We start from the raw sequence: 13,047 nt of genomic DNA, 5'->3' as shown, positions 1-13,047 counted from the left end.
AAAAGAAAAGAAAAAGAAAAAGAAAAAAAGAAGAAAAAAAAGCAGTCCTAACATAGGCAGGAAGAATGCTTTGGTGTATAAACAAATATTTTTGAATACTGACAGCATGTCCTGCAGCACATCCATTGACAATGTAGGCAAACCCTCCCAAAGCTTCTGTTTCAGAAGGTTTATAAAATGGAAAACTAAACTGTGAATTGGTAATTTCAACAACTACTATATGCTATAAAGATAATATGGTGAATAATTAAGATTAGAGGTACAGTGGATGGGGCAGATATCTTCTCTATGAACTCCATGGAAATCTCTTGAGATCTTAAGTTGGGATGTGAATGTTAATACAGAGGTAAGAGAATTTTTAAGAGAATGCAAGGCCAAGTCTTTGCAATAATGGATGAGTCTGAGGAACAGGAAGCCGGATAAACAAAGCAAAGAGGGTTAAGTGTAGGCTAGAGAGCTAGGACTAAAGGCAGGCAAAGGTTTTGGAGGGCAAGTTAAGTTATATTGGGGAATATAGAATTCTCAAGGTGTGACAACCTCAAATGATATTTTAGAAACATCTGCTGCTTTATAAAATGGAGGGGGCAAGAGGTTGCAGCAATCAAGTAGTTACAAGAGAAACTGTACTGTTTTATCCAAGGCTTATGTTGGAAAAAAAAAAAAATCAGTTTCTTTTTGAAATAAGACATGACTAAAGTTCACAAATTTTAAGATTTTAAATTATATACTGACCAAATTACTACATTTTAAAATTACTGATTTCTAGGGCTAAAGAGAAGACTCAGTGGTTAAGAGCACTGGCTGCTCTTCCAGAAGTCCTGGGTTCAATCCTCAGCACCCACATGGTAGCTCACAGATGTCGGTAACTCCAGTTCCAGAGGATCTGAGACCTTCACAAATGCACGTTCAATGAAATATTAAAAATAAATAAATAAATAAATAAATCACTAATCCAAAAAAAAAAAAATCACTAATTTCTAACAATTTAATTCTTAAAAAACAGACACTAGGGCTGGTGAGATGGCTCAGTGGGTAAGATCACTGACTGCTCTTCTGAAGGTCCGGACTTCAAATCCCAGCAACCACATGGTGGCTCACAACCATTCGTAACAAGATCTGACGCCCTCTTCTGGAGTGTTTGAGGACAGCTACAGTATTCTTACATATAATAAATAAATAAATCTTTAAAAAAAAAAACCAGACACTAGAAAACATTGAACTTGACCTTTGAACTAAGCTTTAGCTGATGAATGAGTCACAGGAATATATAACAGCTACAACAAGTAAAAAGGAGCAGTCAGGCTGTATTAGTTATCAGGTGAAAGATTACAAAAGACTATAATTTTATAATCACAAAATTACAAAACATTAAAAGGGATTAATAATGATGACTGAGTCTTCACTATATCAATCAGTTAAAAAAAACCCAGCTGACTGGTAAAGAAAACAGAATGTTCTATAGGACTTAGGGCTTTAAAAACAAAAACAATTAAAACAAGGCAAAAAAAAAAAAATAGTCCTTAACAACTAGAAATTTAAAGAATGAGGGAGAATATTTGCTTATAGGTATTAATTTTTATAGCCTAACCAATTAATAAAAGAAAATCTAAAGGAAAAATAAATATAGATAACTACTTAGGCAATCAGTGCTCAAATACATACATGCTGTACAACTACCAACATATTTAGCTCAATTTTGAAAAACTGAATTTTCCTAGAAGGAACAATATGTCTCAGCATTACAAAATGCCACACCTAAAATAGATAGTGTTTAACTGGTATCTACTGATAATATCTGCTATTATCTAGAACAGGGTTAAATACAGCTTTTGAAAAAAGCTAGATAAATACCTTGGACTCTGTGAGCACAGCATGTCTGTTGAGACAGTAAGTTCTGTCACTACAGTATGAAAGCAGGACCCACAAATATAAAAAAAAATTGACTACAGCTGAGTTACTATAAAACTATCAACAGATATAAAACTTCATGCAATTTTCATGTGCTGCAAAACATTGAGATTTTTTTTTTCCCACATAGGAAAAAACTTAGGGCTGGAACTCAAGAAAAGAGCCCTTGACTGACACACATGATAATCTGCGTTTAACTTCAACACTGGAAAAAGAAAAACAATATAAAACAAATCAACTTAAACCTCACTCTTATTATTGTAGCTTCTATACAGTACATGGTTTACGTATGGCCTATAACTTGATCTGGACCAGTCAGCTTCAAATAATCATTAACTAAAATGTAGCTCTTTCATTTTTAAAGTATATTTTAAAAATGTTAACTTTCATTTTTAAGTATATTTTATTTATTTTTGAGATAGGGTCTTTCTCTCTAACCCTGGCTGTCCAAGAACTTGCTATGGATGGTAGGTTAGCTTCCCAGAGATTTGTCTGCCTCTGTCTCCAAAGTGCTGAAATTAGAAGGTGTATGCTACCATGCTGGGCTAAAATATATTTACAATTTTTCTGTAATCCTTCAAATGAAAGCATTATTCTTAATTATAAAAATGTACAATTCTAGCATATAAGACTTAAATAAAACTTTAAAAACCCTCCTTTATGCATGAACCTAGAGGGGACAGGATAAAGGTAAACCTAAGTATCTTGAAGCTTACATACCACTGATGCTCCTCTGCCCGTCTGTGTACTTCCAAGCCATGGCATGTTGATTGGAGTGCCAGGGTTGCTGTGTGTATATGGAGTTGAACCCTGGACAGCTGATAAATCATCACGAGCATGTATAACCAAGAAGTCTTCTGATCTACAAAGGAATATCAACTAGAATGAAAAAAGACCGTCAGCTCTTTTCTTTTTTTTTTAATATATGAAAATTTAAACACTTTGTATTTCCTTTCAGAGTTATTTTCCATCTTTATACTTTTTCTCAACTTTCGTTTCCCTTTAAGACCCTACTGTCACCCTTACTCACTCCTTAGCAAAGCAGTGCCTACTCAGCCTACAACAAGGGTGCTACTTTTGAGACCTTACGTGCTGCATCAAGAGAGAGGGTACTTATTCCTGCCTCTTAAGGAATCTTTTCAAAATTACAGACCAGAGAATATAGTCACCTATATGACTGAATTAAAAAACAAAGCATAAGAATACCCTTTGGTTTCTGTTTCTGTATCATCATCCACCCAAGTATAGATCTGTGTGGCCAGAATTGCAGAAACATCCAGTTCTTGTACATCATGGCTGGAGGCAATTGCTATGCAATTTCTATTTGCCTGAAAAATAAATCATGTTAACTTTTTACATTAAAAAAGTATATGTCTGAAGAAAGTCTCTAAAATCATGAACAAAAGTATTCTTACCAATTAATTTTTTTTTTTTTTTTTTTTTTTTAGACAGGGTTTCTCTGTGTAGCCCTGGCTGTCCTGAAACTCACTCTGTAGACCAGGCTGGCCTCGAACTCAGAAATCCTCCTGCCTTTGCCTCCCAAGTGCTGGGATTAAAGGCGTGCGCCACCATGCCCGGCTACCAATTAATATTTTAAATTAACTTTAATAATTAAATTTTTAGTAAAATAATCATAAGCGTGAGCCGAATAGATATGACTGTTTTAGAAATTCTAGTAAATCTAACAGAAAGCTAAGTAAAAATGGAAATGGGTGTACCACCTCAATTTCTCTCTCTTCTTTCACCTTCTAGATGAGTTGGCAAGAAGCAAGTCACTGGTAGCCCAAGGAATTAGTGTGAAAAGATTTATCTTGTAGTGGCTGCTTGTGCTGCTAGATCCAAACTATCTGTCCCTAATCAGAGAAACTGGATTCTCATGTTATCAAACAGCATCCAATAAACTAAAAATTAACTTGTTAGCTTGAATATGATAAAATCTCATACCATTCACAGTTTTTGATACAGATAACATCCAATGAAAGAAATGGAGAAATTTCAATCTTAATGCCATTTTAAAAACATGGTATCTGGGGGCTGGAGAGATGGCTCAGAGGTTAAGAGCACTGGGTGCTCTTCCAGAGGTCCTGAGTTCAATCGCCAGCAAACACATGGTGGCTCTCAACCATCCATATGAGATCCGGTGCCCTCTTCTGATGCAGGCAGAATTTATAGATAATAAAATCTTAAAATTTGGAAGAATGTAAAACTATAATATCAAATGTAGAGAAATTATGTAATCATGTGTATACAAGTGAGTAACAGATTTTATATTTGTGGATGACTATTCATTCCTAGTTACTCATACTTTTTTTTTTTTTTTTTTTTTGGACAAGGTTTCTCAGTAGCATTGGCTGTCCTTAAACTCACTCTGTAGAGCAGACTGACTTTTTAAGGGGAAGGAAGACATTATAGGGTGAGGACAGTAACACACACAGAGATATTACAGCTCAGCTTGAGACCTACCTAAGGGGTTAACTGCACTTCTGCCTGATCAAAAAGGTGAAGGATGTTTATGAAAGATGTGAGATGAAGGATACAGGGAAGTATAAGAACAGAATGGCTATAAGAACTGGTTAGAGAAAATCACGAAGACAAGTGCAGACTATAAAGATGAACAATCTATTGGTAAAAGGATTTCTGGGTAACTTTTACAAGACATATATCCATATAACATTTTTTGATAGCATGCTTGTAGTCCAAAAATACTCAGAGGCTGAAGCAGGAGTCTTACTTGAAGCAAGGATTTCCAAGAATGACCTGGCCGGATAATATTGTAAAATTAAAAATAAATATGTACTTATACATTATCTTAAGTATCCTTTAGGTACACATAAAAAAATCATAATCCTACCCTTTTAAATAACAACAACAACAACAACAACAACAACAACAACAACAGTGAGACACCAGAAACTATGCTGTATGGCAATTTAGGGAAATTCAAGTGGGACATGATTCACCTTGGACTGTTATAATTAAGACTGAGCTCTTCTCCAGGAGCTTACAAGTCTCTCTAAGGAGGATGTTAAGCAGACAACTAAAAACTACTGAGAAAACAAACAATTTTTACAGAAATATACCAAAGAAGGAGGTCTTCTAATGCATGAGTTTAAGTCCTAGAGTTATATACAATAAGCTCATATAAGGCCCTAGAAAGCCTTTTTGGATTACCTAAAATTATCTTGCATATATTTTAAAAGTTATTGGTTGATATTCAAATACCTAATACTGCTCTCTGTGTAGCAACAAAATTGTTCCCAATAACAAAACTATATTAGTAAATTATATAATAGTTTTACTAAAGAAAAATCTTACTGAGATAATAATTTAAGGAATGGGAAGTAGATTTGGAAGTAGAGAACTATCATTAAGTGAACTAGTAAGATGTTCTCCAATAAGAAATAGTTACAAGTCATAGAAAAGACAACTATCTGTTTACTTACCTTATTAACAGCAAAGGCAGTAATGATATCAGATTCCTTATGAATAATTCTTGCTTTACCTCCAGGATATCCCAGATCTGTCTCTATCTAAATAGAAAAAAGTATAATATTACAATTGCTATTTTATTCATAAGACAAATGTATATATGTAAATTATTTAGTTTGTTAGTAAATTATTTTAACAAGGTTTTCAAATACATCAATACCAAAGGTACTACTGAACAGGTTAATTATCCCAGAAAAGAATTTGATGAGGGAAATTTCTTTAAGCATGTTTTTATATATAAAAAGACAGCTGATAAAACACAGCTTCTTGAACTGTTTATTTTAAGAACATTAAACTAACTTTAAAGGATAAAGACATTTTAATAATTGAAGTAAAGATTTTCCAAGTTTTTAAGTAGTGTAATTACTGAATAATACATTTAAGCATTGTAAGGAAGGTCAGGTAGTAATCAGTCCAGCTTTACAGACCACAAAGGTTATTTCACTGTAGGTATTTTTAGTATTTTGTTTCTCCCTTTAAACTACTTATACAAAGTCCAAAGGCCATTCGTAGTTCTTAGACTAACTGTTGAGATCTTACCAGCTAGTTGTTCTGATCTAAAATAACCCTCCAGAGAAACTGGAGTTCAGGAAGAAATGGTAACTTACTAAAGTCAGTGATTCATTTTAGTAGCTGAATAAATCCAAGTGAGTTTATATGAGGATAAATACTTGATATTCTGTATATCCATGTATGTATGTATGTATGTATGTATGTATGTATGTATGTATGTATGTATGTATAACATTTCTGAGTTAAGAAGCGAATATTGTAACATCAGCTTTACCAAAATAGGTAGTTGGAAAGTTCAGGCAATTAAAAGAAACACTGCTTGATATATTACTTTTTATCTTAACATCCTTACCTTTAATCTTCTTAAGTAGGTTAATAAGAAATGTTTTAAATTTCATTATGAAATGCAGAAATCATTATTTTGAAATTAGCATACAATAAAGAAAGTTTGGATACCCACTCATTGATATTAAAAAATTATTATAAAAATGGCTCCCAAAATGACTGTTTAATTGAAAGGTGCAGAGATTTATGCAACGACAAAGCCTATATATTCTTATTTATAGCTCCTGGATATATAAATGGCAAATATAGTTTATCTAAAATATAACTAGCTTACAAACATAAAATAATTTCACTGTTTGATAAACATTCTGGGTTGAGGGTCTATTCCTATAATAAGGCAGGTATTACTTCTGACCCATTTCTATATTTTTTTAAAATAAAATCTGGAATTATCCATTTATCTGTTTGGTATCTAAAGTACACACAAGGCTGCTCCAGTGGTTTTGGGTTATCAACAAAGTATACCAAGAGACCACTAAAGAATTGAAGGTATTAGAAGAGACATGACATTTTCAGAGAATAACAGGTCTGCTGGTAAGAGAGTAGGAACAAGCTTGTTCAAGGGGAGAGCTCTCTCCAACTTTACCATGGAAAGAAAGCAGGCACAAATGAATTTCAAGCCAGGCTATACAGAGAAACCCTGACTCGGGAAAACCAACCAACCAACCAACCAACAAACCAAACAACAACAAAAAAAAAAACCCCAGCTTTCTCAATATGGGAATATATTCTTATCTTCTTACCTGAAACAATGTTTCTTAACAGCATGCTGTTAAGATGGCCTGCCTGAGATTCAATTGGGGTGATATTTTAAATATGGAGGTTCTAAACACTATGTCAAATACATGATTAAATCTCATAAGGGTGAGCAAAGGAATGGAGCCTAGCATCTCAAGAGCTTCAGGTAAAATTTATTTAAGGATGACTGTACAAGTAGGATTTAAGATCTAGAAAACAGGCAGGTTCAGTTTATGGAAAGGCTTTAAACACTACAAATCCAGTTGTCACAAGAATGTTTAGAGGCCATCAAATTATTTTGGATAATCTGTTAGGACCTGAAACAAAGGATGTGAGAATGGCTGTCAGAAAACAGGGTAAGAAGCTGTTATGGCCGAGGAGAGAACTGGAGAAGACTGGATCAGGAGACCAAGTGGTAAGTGGTTAGTTAGAAGGAGATAAACTGTGCGAATGGATTGTATTCTTTTAGCATGATTAAAGAAAGACTGATTCTAGTTTTCAAGCCTAAAAATGAGTAAATGAAGGAACCATTTACACTGAAGGACAGTGAAAGAGCAGCTAGGGTGGGGAGGAGTGTATAGCCATTAGGAATGATTTGGAGCTAGTGTGATTTAAATGGTACCAGCACAAAGATAATACTTACTGTAAGATCAATCAAATATAAGATCAATCACAAAGGAAAATAAAAACAGAACTAAGTATTCTCAAGGAAAGATATAGGTGAGGCCAGGTTAGAAGCTGTCAGTAAACCAGCTAACACAAGCAACTCTGATGTTATAGAAATTAAGTGAGGCAACCATGTTAGGAAACTGTCAGGGATCAATAGTAATAAAGGATATTGAAAAGTTAAAATGAGAGAGGATAGAAACTGGCAATGAATTTACAATTCTTCAAAGCCAAATTATGACAAGGGCAACCTCAGTCAAATGGGCTAGCGATAATACCTAACCATATTAGGTTTTGACATCTAGTGAAGAGAGGGAATCAGAGGGACATTAAAAGGAACTGATATTTTGTTTGTTAAAACAGTTTTCTCATGATGTTTGCAATATGTAAATGAGGAAATGGCAATTTCATGCAAGAGCAAGTGCTTAATAGAAATTAAATCTACAATAAACTATAATGATTAGTAAAATTTATCAACCAACTATGTTATACGTTTGAATGAAAGGTAAATGAGATTTTAAACACTGCTAGTAAAAATGCAAAATGGTATAATCACCCAAGGACTTGGGACAATCTCCTAAAGAGTTAAAACATATACTAAGGGTACAGGTACAGTTCAGTGATAGAATACTTGGCTAGTACATGAGAGACCCTTGCACCAATATCTAATACTGCAAAAAATCTATATCTACCATGTAAATCAGCTATCTACTCCTAGGCGTTTATACAAGAGAAATAAAGTCTATATATAAAGACCCTAATGCATGAATTTTGAGGCAGCCTTATTTGAAATTGCTACAAAATATAATCAAATCATTTAGGTAAAAAGATGAACAGTCATCCAGTCGTCCAATAGAATAAGTATCAACAATAGGAAGTAATGAACTATTGAAACACATGACACGGAGGAACTTCAAAATGATTATGCTAAATAAAAGACACAGAACAAAAAAAAAAAAAAAAAAAAAAAAGTTAAGCATGGTGGCTTATGCCTGCAATCCTCAGCACCTGAGAGGCTGAGGCAGACAAACTGCCCTGAGTATGAGGCCACCAGGGGCTACATAGTGAGCTCCTGGCCAGTACAGATTCTCTATTAAATAGAACAGCAAAAATAAAATAAAATAAAATAAAATAAAATAAAATAAAATGACATATGACTTCACCTATACAGATTTCCTGAAAATAAAAATTAACTTACACATTTGTGACTACTTGGGGAAGAAAATGACAGAGATGAGAAGGGAAGAAAAAAGAAGGATTTAAAAAGGTTGATGAGGGTTGATGTATATACCCATTATCTTGATAGTGGTGATGATTAAACTGAGCAAGTTACATACTTTAAATATGTGCAGTTATTTAAGTTTACAAAATGATTTTTTTTTGACTTTTTAAAGACAGCACATGGAGTTCCCTATAACCTTTTCACGCATGTGCTACTATGTTCTAATTCATCCTCCACTCCTACTACCCTTTCCCCTCCTGCTCCTCTTGGTTTCTTTCTTCTACATGTCACAGATAACTCCCATCAGCCTTTGTTATCTAACTATTTCTTTAAATTAAAGCATTTCATCCTAGACAAAATGAGACTATTGAGATTTTCAAGAAACTAACAAAACTTAGACAACTTAGGAAAGCTCATGATATATTCAAGGCCCAAGAACCTTAAGAGTTATAAGAAAGTTCACAAGGACCTCTTCAGAGTTTTAAGAGCAGTAAAGAATTCCTAGGCCAAAGAAGGCTGTCTGTGAGGATAGCAAATTGAGCAGGGAGCTGAAGAGATACGTGTTTTATGAGTATCACTCATTTGACATCCACGTTTCAGGGATGTAGCTGCTCGGAGTCACATATGCTCATGCAAATAACCTCAATAAACTCAGTTTTGCCAAAGTAGATTTGAGTGGACCTATTTCTCTGGTCTGTCATGGTATCCTTTCTGAGACGAAAACGAGGTTTATTCAGTCACATAAATACCATCTTTGTCCTCTTTTCTCATTTAAGATGTCTGCCTCTCCTCTCATAGTCATTCTTTCATAGCCTGAGTTTGCGCGTGCGTGAGCGTGCACACACACACACACACACACACACACACACACACACACACACACACACAGAGGTTCACATAAAGAAACATGATATTTATCTGAGTCTCACTTTGCTTAAAATAATGATTTCAAGTTCCATCCATTTTCCTGCAAGTGTCATAATTTCATTTTCCTTTAAGGATGAATACTATTTCATTGTGTACATGTACGACATTAACTATAGACAAACCTAGGCTGGCTCTATTTCCTACCTATTGTGAATAGTACAGAAATAAACAAGGATGTGTTAATATCTCTGTGGTATGTTGACATAAGAGTCTTTGGGGAGTACCCAGAAGTGAAATGTCTGGGTAGGTGAACCCTATTTTTTGGGAACCTCATTATTTCCATAGTGGATATGCTGGTTTATACTCCCATCAGCCATGTGTAGGGCTCTGCTCTGCTCACACTTTGAGTTAAAATCAATATAAGAGTCATACCTGAATGTTGTGGCCACAGAAAATAATCTAGGAGTTATTTATGATTATACAAGATCTTATCTGCTCTGCTTTAATTTCAAAAATGTAGGTACTTAAAATGCACAAGGCATTTGTGTTATATGCTATTCTTCAGAGTAAAATAAAGACTATGCAATAGTAATAGCTATATTTTTCAAGTAAGAGAGAAGTTTGACTTTTAAAGGTGATACTTGCAAACACAGAACAATGGTACTGAACTTTATACCTCTTGATGTAATTACATTTCCTAAAAACTTCAGAGGTATTTATTCAGAAAAATCTGTAGCCAACACAGGGAACATTCAACTCCCTTTAAAACTGCATTCTTTTAATTAACAAAAGAGAGCCAATTTTTATGATTGCAACATTTAAATTGATACGATTAAACAGTAAGTTGAGGGGATGAGTCTCATTCCACTGGAAACCAAGTCCAGTTGAAAAACAAAATGCAAATCTCTTCTTGTTCTGGTTAAGAATGCAATTTTGAATTTCAGTTGAATGACATTAATGTACCTTATTGATGTTTGGCTCCTCCATCATAGAATTTTTGATGGTTTCACTGCTGTCCTCTAATGACTTCATTAAGAAAGAATAATCACATGTCAAAGAGTAAAGATGAGTTGTAACATGCACAACACTGAGGTATTTTTTAAACTTATATTTGAAACCAAATTACTAAAAAAGAATATGGGAATAATATCTTCTTAAATTTAATATATTAAAAAAATATATGCTGGAGAATGTATGGTTAGAGATTAAGAAATCTTAAAGGCTCAAAATTCCTTATCTACCACTATAAATTTTATTTCACTGCACATTTTTTTTTTACTCACTTGTTTTATAATGATGAGATTAAAACATTTTATCTAAGGTACCTTATATATGTAAATTCAGAGCTTCTGATGTCAACTAAAAATCAAAGTCAATCTATTGTCTTAAATACTTCTGTCTTATTTCCATGACATATAATTCCTCTAGAAATTATCCGTAGTAGAAAATCCCAATCTCTATCTTTCCAATCCTCCTATGCATGTTGGCAGAAACAGCTTGCTTGGAGGCACAGCCTCAAGCAAAGGTGCCATTATAACTGGTTCAAGAAAAAGCTTAGTCAGGACTTCTAAGTTCTCAAAAAACAAAATACAACTGATAAAGAACAAAGATGTTAACTGTTGAATCCAACTTTTGTTGGGTACGGCTTTAATAGCCTACCTCAAACCATGTGTAATTAACTTAAATAAATAAATACAACCACTTTGGGAGAAATTTTAGTTAAAAACTAAAAGAATGTCCAATAAACTACATTATACTGGAATAGAAAAGCTCTGAGATACATAAGAATTTTAAGATATGATAGAGAAATGAAGTCATATAAAGAAATGGTAAAATTTCATTTTCAATTATGTAATGGAATAAAAAAATAGCATCAAAATACTGAACATGCCATTTATCAGTTTTCTGAGTAACTAAATTCACAATTGCTTTAATGATCATTTTAATATAAATACAGAACAGGCAATTTTATGAATACCCAAAACAGGCAACTTAACTGCTAGCAAAGATTAAATTATTTTCTATCAACTCTATAAATTTAAGACTTTATTTAACACTATCCAAGATATATTTTTATTGTTTTTTTTCCACATTCCTTTATTAAAAATCTCTTTAGGAGTATCATGATCAGCAGTAAAACTACAAGGGAAAAACACATTCTTAATGACTAAGTCCAGATGGGAAGTGCGTAGGAATTCTACATCCTATAAAACCCAAGGTCTTTTTCTTTCATAAAAGGGGATCTTTCAAGACCTCATTTTCTCCTTAGCCCAGACTTTAATAAAAATCTGTGTATGCAGCAGAGAAAGAGAAAAATGGGAGACTGTGGAGACCACCTGGGCCAGGGTCCTTTACCTGTGTATCTCATTTCATCCTTCCACCCCTTCTCCACCCTCGAAAAGGTCTAGCTAGCCTGTTTCACAGCTACATTTACACTTGTGCTAGTTTCTGTACCATGGCTTCCTATAAATTTTAAGATAGCTGAAGGTGGCATGGGAAGAACATGAGCCACCTCTGCCTCCATTAGCCAACTATATATAAATTCATTTTCCTTTACAAAACAAACAACAAATTTCTTAAAACTTTCAATGATTGTGCTAACATTGAAGTTATTATAAAAATATTGCAAAGAACTTAAACAGTTGCTTTGTAGATTAAAAAATTTCAGAAAAATTTAGCTTATTTATGTCATAGAAGCTATCATTTAATACTTGTGTTCATGCTTTTGATTAAAAAAACTAACAAAATCATTTTTTAATTTTTCAGAAGGTATCATGAAGCTTCAAACAAAGCTATGACTAAAACTCTGTCCCATTACCCTCCCCTTGATACAGAATACAGCAATGACTTAGTTGATGGCTCAATACAACATGAAAATTTGTTACCATTCTTAAAAAGTCAATATTGTACTAGAAAATCATTAAACCAAATGTTAACTCCACACCCATAATATAAACTAGATAAAAATGTACAAGTTAACTGCTATTCTTATGCAATATGGCAGAGTTGTGCAACTGTTTCTCTATGCTGAGTCACCAGGACAACTCAGTGTGCATACGCATGTCAAAGACACACTACCGGAGAAGCAGCAAGCTGAGTGAGCATTTAACACCTAGGACAATGTAGTATGTCCTTAGGGACTACATAAGAAAGCTGTAAATTATAATTCATTTTAGAAAAACATATTTTAAAAAAGTATACTTCTCTAGCCAGGCTTGGTGGTGCATGCCTTTAATCCCAGCACTCAGGAGGTAGAGACAAGTGGATTTCTGAGTTCGAGGCCAGCCTGGTCTACAGAG

General features: G+C 33.8%; 1 protein-coding gene across 5 annotated transcripts in view; it reads right to left on the bottom strand.

Moving 5' to 3' along the window:
* Dmxl1 (Dmx like 1) overlaps window positions 1–13,047 on the bottom strand; it is a 141,631-nt gene that overhangs the window by 31,513 nt on the left and 97,071 nt on the right. For 3 of the 5 annotated variants that reach the window (XM_029547072.1, XM_029547074.1, XM_029547075.1), the window contains 4 exons: window positions 10,712–10,774; window positions 5,352–5,438; window positions 3,115–3,236; window positions 2,629–2,770 (listed from right to left, as the gene is read on the bottom strand). In XM_029547072.1, the coding sequence (XP_029402932.1) occupies window positions 2,629–2,770; window positions 3,115–3,236; window positions 5,352–5,438; window positions 10,712–10,774 (414 nt within the window). The remainder of the gene's footprint in view (window positions 1–2,628; window positions 2,771–3,114; window positions 3,237–5,351; window positions 5,439–10,711; window positions 10,775–13,047) is intronic. The other 2 variants (XM_029547073.1, XM_021214170.2) reach the window with 1 other exon arrangement.

Source organism: Mus pahari, chromosome 15 (assembly GCF_900095145.1).
Source record: "Mus pahari chromosome 15, PAHARI_EIJ_v1.1, whole genome shotgun sequence".
Lineage (NCBI taxonomy): Eukaryota > Metazoa > Chordata > Mammalia > Rodentia > Muridae > Mus > Mus pahari.
The sequence above is the reverse complement of the archived record's forward strand: the minus strand, read 5'-3'. Positions and strand labels throughout refer to the sequence as shown.